The sequence below is a fragment of the Nuphar pumila genome, chromosome 12, assembly GCF_984573655.1.
Source record: "Nuphar pumila chromosome 12, dmNupPumi1.hap1.1, whole genome shotgun sequence".
Lineage (NCBI taxonomy): Eukaryota > Viridiplantae > Streptophyta > Magnoliopsida > Nymphaeales > Nymphaeaceae > Nuphar > Nuphar pumila.
The window spans coordinates 93,640,763-93,664,293 of record NC_143260.1 but is presented as its reverse complement, the minus strand read 5'-3'; the positions used below and the strand labels follow the sequence as shown (position 1 = coordinate 93,664,293).

At 36.2% G+C, this 23,531-nt stretch overlaps 1 protein-coding gene across 1 annotated transcript; it reads left to right on the top strand.

Annotated features, from left to right (window-relative positions):
• Window positions 1-21,998: 21,998 nt before the first annotated feature.
• LOC149821200 (putative membrane-associated kinase regulator 4) lies at window positions 21,999-23,072 on the top strand. Its single transcript, XM_089981914.1, has one exon. The coding sequence runs from the start codon at window positions 21,999-22,001 to the stop codon at window positions 23,070-23,072; it is 1,074 nt and encodes a 357-aa protein (XP_089838040.1).
• Window positions 23,073-23,531: the final 459 nt, after the last annotated feature.

The following is a 23,531-nucleotide window of genomic DNA, read 5'->3' as shown; positions in this document are numbered from 1 at the left end:
TAATACAAAGTATGAACCCTAATGTCATTCTAAGACTGAGAGTGAGATCCATCATGATTATTTCACGATATCACTTGTGGGAGAATAAGTGAAACATGAGCTTGAGAGTAAGGTTCAATGTAATGAATTTAAAATATAACTTAGGGTTATATTCACACAGTATTTGAGACTCTAGACAACCATGGATCGTTGAAAGTCATTGTAGTTAGGATGTATCACGAACCATGATTGAGTTTGAGCCTGACCTTCCGACTAACTATGGGTGAGGTCTTCCTTATTGTTTCACTGTAGTGCCTAGTGATCCGGGGATCACTTAGAGTGTATGGTTCATAGTCTATCCAAAATTATAGAATTGAGGTGTTCTACGCGAGTTGCTATACTCATAGACAACTATGACCGGTATAACCAACCTAGTGTTAAAGTTTGGTGTGAGTGAGTGTTTGATTGAGAGAGTTAAGGGAAAAAAATTAAAACATATAAACCTTATGTGGTGTGTCGTAAACTAAACTCAGACTAAGGGCTTAGAGTCCACTATAATTGTAAGTTAAAGTCATTATTTGCTTATAAATATTCTTTACTAAATTATAGACTCACCTCCTGTATAATCACAACTGTAGGTTCCAGGCACACTAGCGCAAACAAGATGTAATCAGCTACTTCAACTTTACAACAAATTACTTGTTAGTTTACTTTTTTGTTATTGAATATTTATAGAATCATTATTTTTGTATGTTATGCATGATGAACTTTGTAAAAGAAATTAAGTTATTAGAAAAAAGAAGAAGAAAATTTAGTCATGTTTTCTCTATGTGAACTCTGTAAGCTTTCTTATTAGAAAGCAATACCAACAAGACTTGGACTCTCAAGGTCCCAGATAGAGATGTTGCATGAATGGTGATTAGGTCATAGGATGTGAGATTGTAGGAATCTAATTCATCCCACATTCCCCGAAGAGTCTAAAGATATTCACTAAATGGATGATTAAGCTTTTTGAATCTCTCGGATAAGCTGGTACCTTCTGGCAATGTTATTTTGTTCACCATAAAGATCTCTTGCGGTCGACCAAATTGCCTCCACCGAATTGAGAAACAAGTAGATTTCTGCACTCTTTGGCTCCATAGAAGGATTGACTCCCATTCTTTAAATGAAGGGTCTAAGGGTTTAGGAGCTGGGTTTTTTTCATTACTAGTTTTCCTTTGGCGCTAAAAAATAGAGTGACAGATTTAGACCACTGCAGGTAATTAGTGTTGTTCAACAGCGTAGACATGATTCTCATGTCTGGATTTGTTTGTTCTTGGACAACCACTTTATGAGTGGTGGTATCATGTCTGGGAGGAGTCGATTGAGACTCACTATTGGAAGGCATTGGTTAAGTAGAGAACTTCACCTCAAGGTTGAGATTGGCAGAAAGATTGTACTCAACAGGATCAACAAGTCAAGATTGTTGAGGAAATGGATAAGTGATGAGTTATGGCAGGTAGCAGGGGCAGAAGCATGGTGCAGCAGCAGGTTGTAGTGAGTTGAGGGTTGTGCAGGATAGACGAGCAGGTGGACCAGCAGATCAGACCAGCATACAGGGAACTCGTGCAGTCAAGGCACAACAACCGTTAGCGAAGAATGATGCAGGCGGTGTGAAGGTGCAGGATGTCAGGCGTATTGGTCATGAGTGACTCATGAATACCCAACAGAAGAGCACAACCTTATACCATGTCAATATTGGGTAAAAGAAGAGAAGAAGGGAAGAGTGCATTTAATGTGGTTCGGCCATAGTGGCCTACATCCACAGAAGAAGCACAAGCACCTTCACTATGAAAAGTAGAGAAAAGCTGATACAAAAGGCGGAGAGCACACACACATTTATAGTCTCTGCAGGATATGGTTTCCATACAATTTTTGCCTTGAGAATGGTAGGAGTGATAACCCTTTTCCTGAACAGAGATATGAAGATAGCACTTTCCTTGGTGGAGGATTTCTTGTATTAATACTTTTGTGCAGGATGACTTGCTGAGTGTAGTATATGCTTGCCTCGATGGGAAGATAGCTTGCCATACGTGAGGCTGATCTTGTGCTTCCTAGCAGATGGTCTATACGGGAATGAGTTGTAGCACAAACAACGTGTTTTGAGCTTTGGAAATTTTTCTTTTCATAACAAAATTTGACTAGCATAAAAGAAATAGTGAAGCAGGTTATATGTCCCCCCCCCCCAAGACGGTTGTTAGCCATAGTGCGTGTTCGAGGGTCCCAATGAGCGCCATGTATATAAGCTCATGGGGCTCGTATCCCCGTGTATGTCAGCATCACTTAGCATCATAATCTGGTGTGATTGCAAAGACATAAGTACCCTTTCCCGCCATTCTTGCCATGAAACGATGATTCAGGAAGATGATAAAAATGTCCTCCATTCAAAAAAAGGGAAACGACGGTTCAAAATCCTCTATCTAGAAAAGTGAAATTCCGGTTCGAGAATGATGTTAACTCTTTAAAGTCCAAACATTCTGTTTTTGCCTTAAGCAGTAAACTTTTGCACTATCTGCTGTAACAGGAGATCCCTTTAACGATGCAAACTTTGCCATCATCTGCTGCCACCGGACTGACTGGACCCTCTTTTGTCGTCGTTTGCTGCCACCAAAGCATCCTTTGTCGTCATCTGCTACCGTCGAAGCATCCTTTGTCGTCGTTTGCTGCCGCCAGAGCACCCTTTTCCATTGACTGTACAGTGGCAGCATCGTTGCCACTATCGGCTGCATCTACATTCTGGGTGTTTCTCCTCCACTATCGAATTACCACGGTTTTGTTATGCAAACAAATCGATTTATAAATATGAATGTTAAATCTTACAACTGGTTTTACTATTCATGCTAAATAACACCTATTTTCATACTGAAACAAATCGATTTGTACCTATCCACCTTCTGGGCGTCAAAAAATAGTTAGCATGAATTGTTCTTATGAAAGCCAAACATTTCAACGATGTGTACTTATGAAGGCTAAATTTCTATAATGATTTGTATGTTCAATGCAACAATGATTTATACATTTGAAACAATAATGATTTAATGAAACTACCATAATTTGTACTTAAGTTTGATAAATCGTACAACAATGTATACATATGAAGCCAAACGTTACAATGATATGTACTTATGAAGGTTGCGATTTATACAATGATTTGTAAGTTTGAGGCAGCAATGATTTATACATTTAAAGCACTAGCGATGTGTATTTATGAAGTTACCTCGATTTGTACTTAAGTTTGCTAAATCTTACAATGATGTTTACTTATGAAGCCAAATATTGCAACGATTTGTAATATTGGTGATTGTGTAACAAATGGGATAATTTGTATTATTATATACTTGGGGAGGCAATTGTAACATATAATGATGCAGTTAAATTTATGTGTTGTGCAGGTTAGCATTTACTATAATTTCTAAGACAAGAAATCCCCCTTCATTCTATGGGATGAATATTAGAGAAGTTATCCGCCAGTCCCATCTATATGAGCGTTATGAAAGGTACCAAAATATAATGAAGATTGAGAATGATAAAGACAGGGACAAAGCATTGGAATTGTATTATGCGGAGGATTATCCATCAGATATTGAGGATGAAGAGCAAAGGAAGAATGAGAAAGAACTAAAGATGATGAAGAAGAAGAAGGATGACTAAGAGAAGAAAAAGCAAAGAAAGAAAATGCAAATGAATAAGGAGGAGGAGGAGGAGGAGGGGGAAAGGCAATTAAAGAAGGAGGAGAAAGAGAAGGAAAGACAACTGATGAAGCAGAAATATTTTGAAAAGCAAAGGAGGATAAGGCAAATGAAGAAGAAGACGGAGGAGAGGAAAATGCAAAAAAAGAATAATGAGGAGGAGGAAAGGGATAGGCAATTGAAGAAGAAGAAGGAGGAGGAAGAGAAGGAAAGGCAAATGATGAAGATGGAAGAGGAAAGGCAAATGAAGAAGCATCAGGATGAGAATGAAAGGCAAAGGAAGGAGAAGGATGAGGAAGAGAAGGAAAGACAAAGGAAGAAGAAAAAGTATGAGGAAGAGAAGGAAAGGCAAAGGAAGGAGGAGGATGAAAAGAGAAGGAAAAAGAAAGGAAGAAGCAGGAGGAGGAAGAGAAGAAAAGGGAAAAAAAGGAAGGAATTGAAAAGCAGAGGAGGGAGGAGATGAAGCGAAGGATGAAAGAAGTAGAAAAGCAGTGGGAGGTGGCAAAGCAACAAGAAAGGCAGAGGACGGAGGGAGGGGATAAAGAGGAGAAAAGTGTGACCAAGGTACATAACTCGATCCTGTCTGTCACGATTTATTGTGATAGATACTACTGTGATAGCGATTACTATGTATAGCGATTACTGTGAATGATTTACTGTGATAGGTATTACTATGTATAGCGATTACTGTGATAGCGTGTGTGTAACGATTATTATTTATAGCGATTACTGTGTATAGTGAGGTGTAGAAGTACAAATAGGACTAATTTACAATTAATACGAATAATATGTTATTTTATGTTACAGGGAGGTTAGAAGATAAATAGAACATCAGGTGAAAAGCTCGGAGGGCGGTGTCAATGACCTATAGTTATGTCGTGGTATGAACAGCTGGGTGAATATCAGAAGGATCAATTACGAAATATGCACTTCGGCGACCTTCTAGACTAGCATTATTTTGAAACATGTTGGAACACCATGACCCACCTGGTAAATAAGTGGAATCATTAGACAAACACATTTCAGTTTGATTCTTTTGAGATCACCATGACCCTAGAAGATGTGGCGCGAATTACTGACCTTAAGTGCCATGGAAGTGATGTTCTATTACGGGATTCAAACTATAATGCAAGAGAAAAGTGCATGGCCCTTCTAGGAATGTGGATGGACGATTGGAGTCAATGTATTTCTGGTGGAAGCAATTCCACATCGATAAAAGTTTCTTCTTTCCTTAATAAATGGGAAGGATGGTCCGCTACATGTGCATCTGAAAGAGCTGACCAAGAGTTGTGTGACTTTCTTCTTTATTTTTTTGGTCTTACTTTATTTTTTGATTGTTCTGGTTTGAGAATAAGTTACTTGTGACTGCAGTTCCTAGAGGACTTAGATGAAGTCGACAACTAGGCATGGGGTGCTGCTATGCTTGCACACTTGTACAGTCAACTTTACCGTGCGAGTAAGGGTATAAAAACCGTCGGAGGGTTTTGGCCATTTGTTCAAGTATTTGTTTATTACATATTTAGTACTTGTAAACTAAGCTCATTGAAGGTTGTAGTGTTACTAATATATTATTTTTTTAGGCCTGGGCATGGGAGCATATTATTGTGTTGCGTTCTTAGTGTGGCCCTACGATTTATGGTTTTTCAAAGATCGTTCGGTGGGCTAGAATAAATGTCAAGGAGGATAATGCTAAGTTCATTTTAGATGGTCCGCAACTAAATGAGGTAAATGGTTTAAAATCGTTTACAATCATTTCAGCATTTATCATTTAATAGTATAAATCGTTAAAATGTTTAGCATTCTTAAGTAATCATCACTGCAAGATTTTGTCTTCGTTACTACAAATCATTATCGCTTTAGCATTTATCTTTCAGTACTGTAAATCGTTGTAATCGTTTGCATTCTTAGTAACTGTCGTTGTAATATATTTAACACTCGTTATTATAAATAATTTTAATATTTAGCATTCATTAGCATGAATAATTATCTATACCTAAACCATAATCTCTAATATACAGGTTGTGTGGAGACCATATGGAGACGGGGAGGACGAGGACCAAGATCTTGTTGCTGAGGGTGCGAGACTGTCTGACAATGATATTTGGTTGTTTAGCAATTATGAAGCCGAGTTGCAACATGGTAGTTGAGTTCTCCTATAATCTGGCTTGGGACAGTCAATCCTAAAGAAGCCTATGGAAGTCAGAAGAAAGATTAATAGTAGTGGGGCCAGGAACGTGAATTGGCACGAACGCTACAGGGAACAATTGAATAACTAAAATAAAGGAGGTGTTTGTGCCATAGCGTATGATTATAAAGAATGACAATATGATCCCAACTATTTCCAAAAATATTGAAAACCCATGCATCGAAATCTGGAGATTGAGAATATTGGAAACCCATGCCTTCCTTCTGTCCCCCATCATGTCGCATCCCAACATAGAAAACACGTCATTCGTCTCCCTCCGGCTAGAACAATGATTACCTTAGTTACAGTACACGATGAGGAGCAAACATAGCTCACAAAAGAGAATGTAGTCTTGGGCACAAGGTTCGAGATATTAGAGAGAGAGAATAAGGACTTATGAAAGAAGGTGAGCAATTTGGGGAGACAAATACGGTCACTGGTAGAGATGATGACCAATGTTTATAATAAGATCGAGGGAACCAAGAGGCCACCGAGGATAGAGAGTCCACCAAGTAAAAGAAAGAGACAATTTGTATGTCGTCAATGCCCGTCTGAGTCGTCAAGCGCCACTGAATAAACAATAGTGATTCTTTTTATCCAAATAGTTATTTATTGTAATTCTATAATTTTTTGTTATAATTGTATAATTATTTTTTGTAACGTGACATTCTTTAATTGTTTAATTCTTTTTTTAATAAGTGTAACACACAAGTGTCACTGAACAAATATTTATAATGTTCGGCCTTCATAAATAAAAGTGATCACATTTGTTTTTTATAAGAAATCACGATTGACTTGCAAGTAGTTGTATATAAGAGATTGCGGTTTGTTTTTTATAGAAGGTGTTCTATCACGGTCTGTACAGCCATCCCACTTAAACCCATCAAATAATCGAACCAATTCTGTTTGAATATCCTATTGCAATTTTCTTTCAAGAGCTTTGTCCTAGGGAACGATATGTTCCATCATGATTTACACAATGAATTTGAAAATGACGGAAAAAAATAAACAAATCGACATGATGTTTAGACTTAGTAAAGAACAAATCAAGTTAACTTCACTGATATAGACGTCATTGTCCATATCGCTCTGGGACAATATCTAGTATAATGATTCAGATACAATACATGTAAAACGATTTGTCTTATCGCTAATTACACAATGACTGATAAAAAGTGAAAAGTAGAAAGAAAAAATTGTTGAAGGTTATAGTCTTACTAATATATTAATTTTGTAGGCCTGAGTGTGAGAGCATATTGTCGCATTGCAGCCTTAGTGTGGCCCTGTGATTTATGGTTTTCCAAAGATCCGGTGAGCTAGAATTAATGAAAAACAAGATAATGCTAAGTTCATTTTAGATGGTTTGCAATTAAATGAGGTAGATGGTTTAAAATCGATTATATACAATTCAACATTTATCATTCAGTAGTATAAATCGTTGAAATGTTAAGCATTCTTAAGTAATCATCGCTGCATGATTTTGTCTTTGTTAGTACAAATCATTATCGCTTTAGCATTTAACTTTCAGAATTGTAAATCATTGTAATCATTTGCATTCTTAAGTAATGATCGTTGCAGGATTTTGTATTCCTTAGTACAAATCATTATCACTTTAGCATTTACTTTCATTACTATAAGTCATTGTAATCATTAGCATTCTTAGTCACAGTCGTAAGATATTTAGCACTCATTATTAGAAATAATTTTAACGATACATTATAACCACATTCATTTACATGAGTATTTAGTTACAATACATCATGACCAATGGTTTGGCTTAGATACAATACATGACCATCATCAGCAGCAGCATCAACCCACATCCAAATAGTGATGTGCTTCGAAACAGACATCATCATTAGCATCAGCACCTTCAGTTTACTGAGTGGCCTTTGCTAGTCACTGAGAACGATTGAAGGCAAATCTATCTACCAATGGAGGTCATTATCTGTTTGCAAGTTTTTTTTCATGAAGTATATTGGCAACAAATAAAGGTATGGATCCCAACAAGCAGAGAAGATGCAACTCGCACGACTAGCATATTTGTCATGAAGTATATCGAAGATTAGGCATATATTTTTCCAACTGAAAAGTATGGTTTGTGAACGATTGAGAGTCCGATGGTAGGAATTGATCAAATAGATGGTCATCAGCACCCACCTGTCTATCATGCAAAATATTTGTGCTTGCTCCGCTATGCCGGTAGAGATTGAGTATAATTATGGTTGTTATATTCTGCATAAGCTTCGACATACTTCACGACAAATACGCCATAGTGGCATGTGTCATGAATATATCGATGTATCCACAGAAGATAACCACTATAATTTTCATCAAAGATTATACAGATCTTTCTGCACGGCATGAAACAACTACGGCATCGGCATCAAACGCCATCCATCAAGCACAGGTAGAAGGAACACAGAAAAACAAAGAATAAAGAAAAATACAAGGAAGAAGAAGAAGGAAACGAAGAATAAGAAGGCGTAGAAGAAAAAAGAAGAAGAAAAAAAAAGTTGCTCTACCACAGAAAAGAAAGAAAAAGACAGGTTAAATAGATTAGGGTTTTAGACCTGGACAACGGGTCAGGTTGGGTCACTCCCCCACCTAAACCCATCACACAAATCGAGATGTTGTTCGAACTACATAAACTATAAATCGAGGTAACTTCATAAATATAAATTGATATACAAATCGCCATGATGTTTATTGGTAAACTACAAATCTGGGTAACTTAATAAATACAAATTGACTTACAACCACAATACTTTAAGTTTCATAATTTAACAATATTTGTCCTGTTGCAATTTGTTGTTACGAGCTTTGTCAATGTGAATGACACGTCCTATCGTGATTTACACAATGACTAATTCATAAATAGCAGAAAAGAAAAATAATAAACAAATCGAGACAATGTTCAGTCTAGATAAACTAAAATCGAGGTAACTTCTTAATTTACAAATCATTTTACAACTTGATACCAAATGTTTAGTTGAAATATGTCCTATCGCAGTGACTAGTTTTGCAAAAGGTAGATGAAACGGCATTTTTTCATTTAATTAATGCACAATGCAATTAATTTGCATGCGGTTTTTTAAAATGGGCGGTAGGTGAAATGACATTTCCTTTATATATGAATGACACATCGCACAAGTTCAGAAGGGTGTCATTTCGCTTTGCTTCATGATTAAGGAACATACAAACCTGTGATTCTTTTAGAAACGATGTGTTCGTGAAACGAACATATAACCTGCTTTGTCGCAAAGGGGGTATCAATGTCGAGGAAGAAGACGACGATAGCTACACGAACATCGATGTCGATGAAGACGACGATGACAACAACTACACGGCCAATGATGGCGATGAAGCAGATGACCACAGCTACACAACCAGCGATGGTGATTCAGGTGTATATTGTCTAAACCTCGTGAGTAGTTTCTTCAACATTTGACTCTTTTATGGTGTATATTCGATTTGTATTGTGTATTATAGAAAGCAATTTTAATGTCGTTTATAGAATATTCTACTCATGTCAGTGGAACATCTACAAAAAAAGGTGATAAAAAATGCTGCAAAGAGCTCCAAGAGAACATCAATCGGCTGCAAGATGAATTTACAGAAAGGAACGCTATCAGTAATTTTGTATGTATGAAGCCACTATCAGTTATATATTTACGTACACCATGGGTATGTATGTTAACAAGTTCATATTTATTGCAAACAGACTATATTCGATTTCGTCATGTATATTAAAAGCAATGCAATAAGCAGTACTAGACGCATCGTCACCCCTTATTTCATGGTATATCGGTTCTCTTATTTGTTTATTTTCTTTTTTGATTTATTCTTGTTGCTTCATGTTTTAACCTTACTATTATCACTGCTTTGTTCAACAAACTTATATCCACCGAAAGCTATACACCATTGGATTTCAAGATGCACTACCATGCTGGGGTAACGATGATCATTGTGGAGACTTTTGGTTAAGTGAAAAGGTAAGTGAACCAACCTCTTGTCCAAAATTTAGGCCTAACATTCCTAACACGATTTGTCTATCGATGTCTAAGATATTATATCGATTCGCAGATATTGTATCCTACACTCTCGCAAACTGTTGAGCATTGGGTCTTATACGTGATGAATTTATGAGAAAAACAAGTATGGTGCTATAACTCCTTGGACTTTCACACTGGTGTACAACGTGACATTATGCATTTGGTAAGTTTCTGTCTATAAGTGTAGCGTATTTTTTACAGTGGCCTGAATTTTACTTTATTCTGCATTAACCATAGGAGGGATTCCTAAAAGATGTTTTGGGTGTCGACATTGGCGAGTGGAGCTTGCTCTGTGCAGACCATGATCCTTTATAAAATAATAGCATCGATTGTGGTGTATTTGTAATGAAGTATATTGAAGCAATATACAATGGACGAGAACCTGGTTTCGACGTTGTATACTCTTTATTATCGTCTGTTATTGGAGACTCAATTTATATATTAGTGTCACATTACATTTTTGTTGCAGGATGATATACCTGGATTCTGCATAGAACTATGCCAAAAATTGATTGAGTTTCTAATTGCGAAAGAGAAAAAAACTCAACCATCCAAAGTACTTACAAGGTAACGAACGATACGACCCCCCCCCCCAGGATTAATATGATGTACAGAGATTACTAACAGGTTTTGTAGACTGTGTATACCAAATTTTGTAAGATTGTATACAAATTATGTAAATTCCTTTAGGTTGAAATAAAATTTTAATTTTACTAAACACGCGAATAAGTTGGACTCTTATTTGTCACCTCTATAGACGACTACTCTCTGTACATGTATCTCTACTTATAATTTGAGAAATCTGAAGTCTTTCAGACCATTAGTGTGGTTTTTAAAAGAAGAAGGCATTATGCCTCAGTATACCATGTGTAGGTTGGCTCTAACATAGACATCATTTTGCAAATAGTATTTGTCCTATCGCGATTTGCTTTTTTGCAAAGTTTTTCTATATGAATAAATCGTTGTAGTGTTCTCCTTTTGTAAATGAAAATCGTAAAAGGGATTAGCGATGTGTACAATTAACAAATTAGTGTAATGTTCGCTATTCATTAATGAAAATCGTAACAGCGATTACTGTTGTGTACTGTTAAGAAATCATTGTAATGTTCATCCTCCGTAAATGAAAATTGTAAAGCGATTACCATTGTTTACAGTGAACAAAGCCTTTTAATGTTTGCCCTTCGTAAATGAAAATCCTATAAGCGATTAGCGTTGTGTATAGTGGAAACGAGCCATTTTTTGTAATGTGACATTCTATAAGTGTAGCACACAAATGTCACTGAACAAATTGTTGTAATGATCAGCCTTCGTAAATTTAAATCGAACAAGCGTTTATATAAGTCAGGAAAGATTTGCACAAACATTCATAAACGGCCAAAATGATTTGCACAAACATTGATCGTGCACTTTTACAGTGTTTTGTACTCATGCAAAAACTTTCATAAGCGGTTTAGGGTTTAGGGTTTAGGGTTAGGGTTAAGGTTTAGGTTTTAGGGTTTAGGTAGTAGGGTTTAGGGTTTAGGGTTTAGGTAGCAGAGTTTAGGGTTTAGGGTTTAGGTAGTAGGGTTTATGGTTTAAGGTTTAAGGTTTAAGGTTTAAGGTTTAAGGTTTAAGGTTTAAGGTTTAGGGTTTAGGTAGTAGGGTTTATGGTTTATGGTTTAGGGTTTAGGAAGCTACCGCGACAACAATATATCTTTATTTGTATTTGTGAACGATAGCGATATATAATATCGTGATTGATGAGCTTTATGTTTTAGGTTTATGGGTTTTAAGTTTAGGGATTTGGGTTTAGGGTGATGAGCTTTGTCTATGTGAACGATATATCCTATCACAATTTACAACTTTATGCGGATTTAAGTCATAGTTGCAAATCGATTTTGTTGCAACGATTTATCCTATCACGATTTGTTTTGATGAGTTTTGTCTAAGTTAACGATTTTCCTATCGTGATTTACACAATGACATATAAATGACGAAAAAGAGGTTAAAAAACAAATCCACACGAGACTTGCTATCGTGATTTGACTGATATAACTTATCGCATTGATTAATTTTATAAAAAGGTAGTTGAAATGATATTTTTTTATTTAATTAATGCGCAATGCAATTTATTTGCTCGTGCTTTTAAAAACTAACATTATTTTTTTTAAAACTGACGGTCTGTGAAATGACGTTTCCTTTATATATGAATGACATGTCGCACAAGTTCTAGATGGTGTGGCTTCACTTTGGTTTGTGAACAAGGAACAGACAAACCGACGGTTCCTTTATAAATGACGTGTTTGTGAATCGAACATATATCATGTTTCATCATAAAGAGGGTATCAAAGACGAGGAAGGAGAAGACGACAGCTACACAACCTGCGATGGCAAATTAGGCATATATTATCTAAACATCATGTCGATTTTCTTCAAAATTTGTCTCTTTTATGGCGTTTATGCGATTTGAGTTGTGTACTATATAACAGAATTTCAATATCGTTTCTTGAATATTCTGCTAATGTCAGTGGAACATCCACAAAAGGCGGTGCCCAAAAACTTAGCAAATTGCTCCAAGATAACATCAAACAGATGCAAAATGAATATGCAGAAGGGAACACTATCAGTAATTTTGTATGTATGAAACCACTATCAGTTATATATTTACGTAGGTCATGGGTATGTATGTTCACAAGTTCATATTTGTTGCAAACAGACTATATCTAATTTCGTCATGTATATTCAAAGCAACACAACAACCAATACTAGATGCATCGTCAACCCTTATTTCATGGTATATCGGTTCTCTTTTATGTTTATTTTATTTTTTGATTTACTATTGTTGCTTCATGTTTTAACATTACTATTATCACTATTTTGTTCAATAGAGTATCGTCTGTCGATTGCCATACTCCATTGGATTTCAAGATGGACTACCATACTGGACTAACGATAATCATTACGAAGACTTTTGGTCAAGTGAAAAGGTAAGTGAACAAACCTCTTGTGCAAGGTTTAGGCATAACAGTCCTATCACGATTTGTACTATCAATTTGCAGATATTGATTCCTATACTCTGTCAAACTGAAAAACATTGGGTCTTATACGTGATGGATTTATATGAAAAACAACTATGGTGTTATAATTTATTGGACTTACAATAGTGTATATCATGATATTTTGCATTTCGTAAGTTTTCATCTATAAGGGTATCATATCATGTACGGTGGCCAAGAATTTACTTTCTTCTGCATTAACCACAGGTGGGATTCGTCAAAGACATTTTGGGTGTCGACATTGGCGAGTGAATCTTTTGCTCAGCACACGATGCTCCTTTATAAAATAATGGCATCGATTGTGGCGTATTTGTAATGAAGTATATTGAAGCAATATATAATGGACGAGAACCTAACTTCGATGTTGTATGCTCTATATTACCCTCTATTATTGGGGACTCAATGTATATATTGGTGTCACATTACATTTTTGTTCCAGGTTGATATGCCTGGATTTTGCACAGAACTATGCAAAAAATTGACAGAGTTTCTAATTGCGGAAGAGAAAAAAACTCAGTCGGCAAGAATACCTAGAAGGCAACGAACAACGAGACCCTCCCCAGGAGTAATATGATGTACATCGACTTCTAACAGATTTTATAAACTATACAACCAAGTTTTGCATAAAATTTTTTGTAAGACTATGTATACAAATTATGTAAATATCTCTAGGTTGAAATAAGTAAAATTTTATTTTCACTAAACATGCCAATAAGTTGGACTGTTATATAGTAAAAGCAAATCGTTGTTATGTTCACCCTTCGTAATTGAAAATTGTAAAAGCGATTAGCGTTGTGTAAAGCGAAAATGAGTTGTTTTCTTTAACGTGACTTTCTATAAGTGTATAAATCTATTTTAATCAATGTAGCACACAAATGTCACTGAACAAATAGTTGTAATGATCGGCCTTCATAAATTAAAATTGAACAAGCGTTTATATAAGGCTGAAACGATTTGCACAAACATTCATAAACGGTGATCATGATTTGCACAAGCATTGACAGTGCACTTTTACCATGATTTGTACTCATGCATAGAGCAATTTTCATCCAATTGTGACCGACATAGACGTCATTGTGTAAATCGTTATACCTTTGCGATTTACACAATGACGTCTGTCTTTTAGGCAATGAGCTTTGTCTAAGTGAACAATACGTACCATCGTGATTTACACAATGATGTATGAAGGCTACGTGCTATCGCAATTTGCTTTTATGAGCAATATCTATGTCAATGATATTTTATAATCGCTTTTACGAGCGATTGGGGTTGAGGGTTTTAGGATTTTGGGTTTTACTTCAATGATACAAAATGAGTTAAATTCTTAAATACAAATCAATTTCGTTCGCAAATACAAACAAAGATATATAGTTCTCACTGTAACTTCGTAACTACAAATCTACATGATTTACAATCACATTCATATAGAAAAATTATTAGTATTTAGTTACAATATCTATGGGAGGACATTTTTATCGAATGCATATCTATCTTTTAGAGACTCATTTTTACAAAAGAGATCACAAAAACATTTGTATTGTCCATCGTCTCATCCTTCTATGCTATAAAGCGATTCTATGTGCAGCTGAGGATACATCCTCTCCAAGAAAATGAGCTCAATAGTAATGGCAGCCCACTGTACCATTTTCCTCGGACTGAGGCCGATTCTTAGAGACTCTAGCATTGGTGCACTCTTGACAATAAGCTTCACAGCTTAAGATCAGGAACCGTCCCCTTAAAGGAGCTAAGGGGCTACATGATAAATCGCTTTTACGTATTTGTCATGAAGTATATCGAAGATTAGACATATATTTTTCCAACTGTGAAGTATGGTTTGCAAATAATGGAGGGTTCGACAGTAGGAATAGATCAAATAGATGGACATCTTCATGACCCCCCTTTTCTATCATGCTTTTAACTACCATAATCATCATCGAAGATTATACAAATCTTTTCTCACGGCGTGAAACAACTACGTTATCAGCATCAAACCACATCTATCAAGCATAGGTAGAAGGAACACAGAAGAACAAAGAAGAAAGAAAAATACAAGGAAGAAGAAGAAGAAAGAGAAGAAGAAGAAGAAGAAGAAGGCAGTGTAAAAAAAAAGAAGAAGAAGAAGCTGCGCTGCCGCAGAAAAGAAAGAGAAAAAGAGGTTAAATAGATTAGAGTTTTAGACCTAAACAACGGGTCGGGTCGGGTAGGGTTTTATATATAGATCTATATTAGGGTTTTACATTTTACAGGGTTTTACGCCCGTGTACAACAATCGACACGATGTTTATACTTAGTAAAGTACAAATCCAATTAAGTAACAGTTGCAAAACGTTATGAGTAAATCGTTATATTACATATCGATATCGTTCATATAGACAAACAAAGACATATCTATTTTTTGATATAATTAGACATCTCGTTAATTACCTATTGGTGATGATATATGTTTTTTTGATGATGGTCATGTATTTTATCTAAGCCAAACCATTGTGGTTAGGTAAGAAAGACTAGGTTTTTTTGTAAATGATTATGGTTGTAAATCACATCAATTTGTACTTTTAAAGTTACCTCAACAATGATATATCTTTATTAGTTGTTGTGAACAAAATTGATTTGTATTTATGAAGTTATTGCGACAACGATATATCTTTGTTAGTCTTTGTGAACGAAATCGATTTGTGTTTATAAAGTTACATCGATTTGTATCGTTGAATTATTCTCGATTTGTTCTTTACTAAGTTTGTACATCGTGTGGCTTTGTTTGTGAACGAATTATTCTCGAACAATACCGGATGTTTTAGAGGCCCTCCCATACAATATGGATGATACAATTTATATATAACGATTTGTATATGTGAAGGCCAGATGAGACAACAATTTTCACTAATTGTATAAGCACTAAGTTCACATACAATACCCAATTTTCATACCCGGTTTTCACTAACTATGATTTATACATGTAAATGATACATATTACAAGGATTTATACATGTGAAAGATACATTATTAAACACAGTTTACACACGATTCCTTTGTTCCATAGCTTTTTGGATGAAGCCATTTTCATGAACGGTGATCCACAAAAATATTAACAATTCTATTTTTGTGGCTCACGATTCATGAAAATGGCTTCATCCAAAAACTCTTTCTTAAGCATATTCACCTCCTATTTTATTAAACTCTTAACAAATTCGACAATGTGGAAATTGGGTCATGCAAAGAGGCATGATAACTAACTTTATGGTAAGACTTAAACAAAATTCACACGCGATTCCTGTGTTCCATAGCTCGCTTTCAAATTGATCTGAGTCTATCATGAAACAAAACAATATAAGACACTACATTAAGTTTCACAAGAAATGCAAACATTCTCCCAACATTGATTACATACCAAAAGAATTGTAAAACTAAAGCTATCATTCTGGAAAAACTGGTCGGGAGGATTGAAGGTTACAACGTTGGAAATTACGTCTGTAGAGTATTGCTGCTTGTTAAAAAATACACAAGTTAGATATTGATAAGCTTCACTTAATGTAATTTACATGGAAAGCAATATAATGTCTTACATACCTGTTCATGCGAAGGGCTTGGTTGCTTTTGCTTAGAGGTTGGTTGTTTCTTAGACCTTTTCTTGCCAACCAATTCTAGTGCACCCTTTGTTCTCCGACGACTGTGATCAGAGATAGGTTTTCTTTTGATACCCTTTGCTTGGTGAATTTTTCTGTCATAATCTACAACGTTCACTCCTGACTTGTTGAAGATAATGTTTACGCTTCGACGCAACTTCTCATGAGTATCAATGGAAGCATGATTTCACCTTCGATGTTCGCTCCTATTTTCTTGGACTGGTCTTCATTAGATGCAACAGACTGATGGTGAATTAACTGCACATTTTCAAGTATTTTCTTTGGCACTTTTTTCATGCATACATAGGTTTCTTCACTTTTTTATGCCAAATCTGCAACATAAATAAATGACCTACACAGTTGTTGGTAATAGGAGGCTATGTGACACTTCTCATCAACACCAGATTGACTGACATTATCTGTATCCAGCAGTTAAATCTTTGCTTGTCTCCTTCATCTTCGCATTAAATATGACTCAATTATTGCTTGTATCTTCTCTTGATTAAGTGCCTTTAATGCATGACGACATAAGATACCTTTGAATTCATATATTTTGCATGTACATTTAACTATTTTTTTATCAACATTATACGTGACATGTGCTTCTTGTTTTTTTTTATGCTCTTTGCACTTTCATAAAATATGGTATTTATGCATATTCTTGGTTTGCACGTGTCATTCTATTTTGCAATTCATGACCTGTATAACCTCCTTCTTAATCTATTCAAATACAGTTAGTGTATACAGATATGTTGGTCGCGTCAATATTTTCATATCCAAAGTTACAGAGCGTGTATTGAAGCATTTCACATCTTGTTCAAGCTCATTTTGTCTAAGATCGTCTACAAATAATTCATATTGTTTTATGAAGTGAAACATTGTTAAACATGAATACAGGGTTTTCTTTAGTGTGGCATGCATAGATTCAGCTCTTTGTGTGCTTATCATACCTGAACAAAAATATTTTCTTTCATATGCCAATGCCCACTTCTCTTTTTCTGCATATAAATTTTGTAACCACAGACAGTTTTCAAGGTTGTATATCTGAATCATTTCCTCCAAATCAGACATAAAGGTGACCTCATTTACACTCTCAAGTACACACCTTGTAAATTTTTTGTCAAACCCTGTCTTCTGATTAAATATGTGTCCTATGTTCTTTGCTACATTTTGAAAGATATGCCACAAATATAGGCGATGATGTGCATCTAGCCACACATGAGACATTGCAGCTGCAATTGCGTGATCACTATTTGTAAGTACAGTTTCAAGTTGCTTCACATTCATTGCATGTGTAAATACTCTGAACAACCACTCAAAGCTTTCATTGGTCTGGTCATACAAAAAAGCGCCGCATAATACACAACTCTATGAGTGATGGTTCACTCTGAAAAACTGCGCAAATGGTCACTGTTTAGTATTAATCTTCACTTTCGTATAAAAAACAAGCACATCATTGAAGCATTTATATCTACTCTTGACTTTGAATTTGCCCAAAACATATTCACAGTATATTCATCTTCATCCAGTTGCAGTGCACTAAAGAAACCAAGGTCAATGCTTGATTTCTTCTGTAAGTAATCAACCAAAGAACATATTTCGCCATTCTTCATGTTATCTATCATCTTCCTTTTCAAGTGGTTTCTTAGATCTATAGGTGTGAATGGCATATTCTTGCGACCACCATCTATGTGCATAAACAAATTGTATGTCTTCTTTGGTGCAATGTCGGCGCTATTAGCTATTTCAGCAATTGCAACATACGCTTCAGTTACTTTACGATGTGACCTTAACATAAGACTCATATGTGAAGCTGTTAATTCATGGTTATGATAACTGATTAAAGTACAAACTACATAATTTTCATTCGAAAGTCTTCTTAGCACTATTCTCGCTGGACATCCACATCTTGATTCTAGCATGCGCCTTGTTGGATTTTCACTTGACTTCTTCCAACCTTCCTTAGAACAAACATATGTCTTTCTCACCACGACACCCTATACATTTTTTGACCAAGAATACCTTTTAACACTGAAGCCAAATTTTAAGGCATAATCATTGTGACATTTATATGCAACATGATCCTTATTATTAAATTGCATTCTTTCTACGAGAACAGAGTCAGATGTATTATCATGTACATTCCCAGTTCCTGCACCTTTATCAAGTATATTGTCACGGTCGTTTACCTGATTATCAAATTGCATTTCTTCTGCTGGAGCATTCAAGTCAAGAGTGAATCCAATGCATGCACCCTTGTTATCATGTGCATCATTAGTGCACATGTTCACTTTTTCAGGTGTGTTATTAGTACAGATGTTCACTTCTCCATATCTTTCAAATGATTGAGATAGATCATCTTCATTACAACCAGATGATAAGCTCACTACTGTTATAAGCAAGATATCAATTTACGTTAGTAAGCGCATACGTTTACTATGATTTATTCAAGATACATATAACAACGGATACCGATAAGGTTAAGCAAGTCAAACAAACGATTGAATGAATCACAGTATAAAAGCAACAACGATTTATTATTTGCTTATACTATGCATCGAGTTGTTACTTACCATGCCAATAAAAGAAATGATTTATCGTATATGTGTATTGACGATAGCGATTTAATTATATCTACAATGTTGTGAAGCGATTTCAATAGAAATCGCTAAATGAGCAACAATTTGAATACGAAAATTGCCACCGCAAGCACGTAACAATGTATTTCTGCACGCACACGTTTTAAAAGTCTTTCTACAAATATCTTACAAATTGATACTAGAAAACACATAATATCTTACAAATCGATATACATATCATATAATATGTTACAAATCGATATGATAATTCAGCATAATAGCTTACAAATCGATACTACAAAACACATAATATCTTACAAATTGATATACATGTCACAAAATATATTACAAATTGATACGAAAATTCAGTATAATAGCTTACAAATCGATATTAACAAACAAAACAATATCTCACAAATCGGTAGTATGTTACTACAACCGCGATTTACAATATATTGCATATACTGAGTGAATGGAGGATACTGGATGGGGTAGAGGCCCTTCCTTGCATCTGTAAACAAGCATTCTTGTCAACAGGTCCCAGCGTCTTACAAATATCGTTAAGTTTTCAACCATCAAAAGGACAAGATCTGCCTGCAATAACAAAACAACATTTTAATGGCACTCACGACGACATACGTTCTTCAACGATAGCATGATGACATGGAAAGGTACTCACGACACCTTAATGGCACTTGTTGGAATGTTTGTGCGTCATTGCTTTCTTCCATAATGCCTAACGACAACGAAAAAAAAGAGAAGACTGTAAAAAGGGATGACCAACAAATGCCCCTATAACGCCCACCAATGATCGAACCAATCAATCGCAAACCCAAGAATGTTTTGTAACGCAAGGTAGGAACGAGAAGGCGGCAATGTGTTGTAATACAAGCTAAAAACCAAGGCGAGAACCTCGACTCGAGACGACGACAAAGGCTGCTACTCTGATGGCAACCGATGCTGGCAAAGTTTGCGTTGTCAAAGGGAGCTTCTGTTACAGCAGATGGTGCAAAAGTTTACTGCTTAAGGCAAAAACGAAACGTTTGGACTTTGAGGAGTTAACATCATACTCAACTTTCTGGATGAAGGATATTTTTATCCTTTTCTCGAACCGCCGTTTCCCTTTTTTTGAATGGAAGACATTTTTGTTATTTTCTCGAACCGTCGTTTCATGGCGAGAATAGCAAGAAAGGGTACTTAAGTCTTTGCAACCGCACTTGACTTCGATGCTAAGTGATGTCGAATACGAGCCCCATGTGCTTATATGCGTGGCGCTCATTCGGATCCCCGAACATGCACTGTAGCAAACATTTCGTCTTCGGGGGAGAACACGCAACACCCTCCCAAGAAATAGACATGCATGACACAAGGCATCTTTTTCTTTTTTGAAATTTTCTTCAACAAAGGAAAAAATATCAAATCATTTAGCGCCTGGTGGTGATGGATGGCTCTTTTATTTTTGGTTGAAAACCCTACTTAAAAAAAAACTTTCGTTAAAAGAAAATATTCTAATATCTTCGTTCTCCCAAGTCAAGTCTCAAAACTTGTAAAAAGTAGAGTTATAGTTAATCTTCTGATATTTATAATCATTTTATTTCTTGGATAGTGTTTTCTTCCCTTTTTAGGCAAATTGATTAAGATCACTTTTAGCCATCCTTAGAAGGGCCAATCTTTATAAGCAGTGGTTTCCTTCTGTAGTTTGATCTTGTAACAATACTGGGGTGTTCTTTAATATCAATTTGTTTCTTTCCTCACATCTGGTGATGCTCCTACAGGGCCTTACTGTCATTCAGGATATGGGTTTGAGCTGTATTGATTGTCTAACCCTGTGGGAAGCGTGCAGGTGTAAATATCCTACTACTTCGTGACAAAAAAATGTGACCTAAGCATTTCTTGAGTTCTCTGCTCTTCTGTTAGTCTCATATCAGCTACTGCACCCTTCAGTTGTGGACTTCAGAGATCCTGCCAAGGTTCATCTAATCAAAATTTCCTCCTCTGCTTTCTTATTCGTCTGCATTGCGATTTACTTTTAATTCCGCGTTCTATTCAATGTTGTCAAAATCGTATCGGCTACTATTCAGGTGAATTGGTCGATACCGATTCTCTAGTGAATCGTTCTGAATCGGCTAAAATATAATTAAAAAAATATTCAATGTAAACCACAACGTGATACATGTTAAAACCATTAAAATAATATTTAAAAAATAATTTTAAGCATTTTTTATATTTATTAAAATAGCTGAGTATCGATTTTCTGCCGATACGAATAGGCTGATTCAAGCCGATTCGATCCAATATGACAACATTGGTTTTATTGTCTTTTTTTGACTCACACACACACAAGGTGAACTAAAGTCGGGCTGAAGAATTCAGAAATCATGAGTTACCAATACTACCCACTTGCATTCATAAAAAATAGATCAGGGACATGGGACACATGAATAAGGTGGGCCATCATTATTTCATTAGAAAGCTTTTTTTCCCATAACTTTTCAGACACGTATTTGGAATTACTCTCTTCACAATCCCCCACAAATTCTTTATTTCTTGGAAATCATGAGTTACCAATGCTACCCACTTGTATATTAAGTACTCCTGAAAAATAGATGTAAGGATATGGAACACATGAATAAGGTGGAGCCATCATCACATTTTTCTTTTTCTTTTTTTTTTTTTTAACTTTTCATACACCCATTTGAATTTTTTCTTCACCACAATTTCTTGGTTTCTTGGCATCATCTCTTCTTTAAAGGATGCCTCTCCCATCTTCTTCCCTCACACCTACCAGAAATAAACAGTGTCCACCTACACCCAATGCATCCCTCCAGCAGGGTGTCACATTCAAAGCCCTTCGTCCCATGTGACCTGACCACTTCCTCCACTGATGAAGATTACATAGACATGGATGTTAACTCCACCACCTTCCTCTGTTATTCCATTCACTCCTCCCCAGAATTTGAATTCAACATGTCTCTCCGAGAGAAGGACTCGCTCACCTCACCTGCTGATGAGCTCTTTTACAAGGGAAACCTACTCCCCCTCCATCTCCCACCGAGGATCCAAATGGTCCAAAAGCTCCTGCATGCCTGTAATGAGGTCAAGACCTCCCCACTCTCTTCTCAGGAGGCCACCCCATTTGAGTCGTGCAATGTGACCCCCTCTGAATCTTGCCATGTCAGTGGGGAGTTGAACCCAGATGAGTATTTTTTTGAATGCTCCATGAACCCTGTTGGCAGCCTCAATGGGACTGATGACAATTATTCTTCTTCTGCTTCTGGCAAGAAAGCATGGTCTAAGAGACTGAAGCTGGCCAAACAGTTATCTTTGGGTTCAAAACTGAAAGCTTCAAGGGCCTACTTTAGATCTCTCTTTGGCAAGTCTGGGTGTTCTGATGGCTCATGCACCACTTCAGCGAAAAACAATGCAAAATCTAGGAAGGAAGAACTCTTGCATACTGAGAATTCTGTAGAAAGGATGAAGGACTGCTTGAAGAACAGCTATACCAAGGTGGGTAAGAAAAACCCATTTGGGCATATATACAGGGAGAGCAGCAAGGCTTCACTAATTGAAGATACTGGGCACAGAAAGTCTTTTTCAGGTGCCATTAAAGCATTATCAAGCTCTGGAACTAAATCATTGTCGTCGTCTTCTTTGCTGTCCTCAAGTGCGGATTCAAACGGGTTTAATGGTTTGCATTCGCTGAAGAGGAGCAGTAGTGCCAATTCTGATGTTGAGAGTTCAATACAGGGAGCCATTGCTTACTGTAAACAATCCCAGTTGTTGTGTCCAAGGAAGAGTACTAGTGAAGTTGGGTTCTTTAGTTCAGCTGCTGCTTCAAGAGTGGCAGCGTGTGAAACTCAGGAGAGGCCTGGATTGTGCAGAGGATGAAAATTTTCTGTAAAAACTGAATTAGTACAAAACATTTTTTTAAGAGATTGTGAGACTTCTTTCCTTCTCTCTTTCAGCTTTCTTTTTTTTAGAGAGAAATCAATTTACTGAGGTTTAAAAGAGTTTATTCATGGGCAGCCTGCCCTGCTTGCCAACATGGTTATAGCAGTTCTTTTTAGGGAGGAACCGAGAAACCACCCGTATATATGATTGCTTTCTCGATGGTGTAAACATGTGGCACAACTTGCCCTCAAGGAGTCACCTTGCTTCGGCATGAGCAAGGAGCATAAATACCATTACTCATTCTTATATGCAAGGGACTGATGTCTGCAAGAATGGAACCTTGATCACATGTCTAACAGCCAAGCTATATCACAGGGATACTCCAACTTACCCTCGTGTGGTGTCCCCCTTGTATATTTCTCCTCATGAAAACACAAAAATAATGTATCCCATATC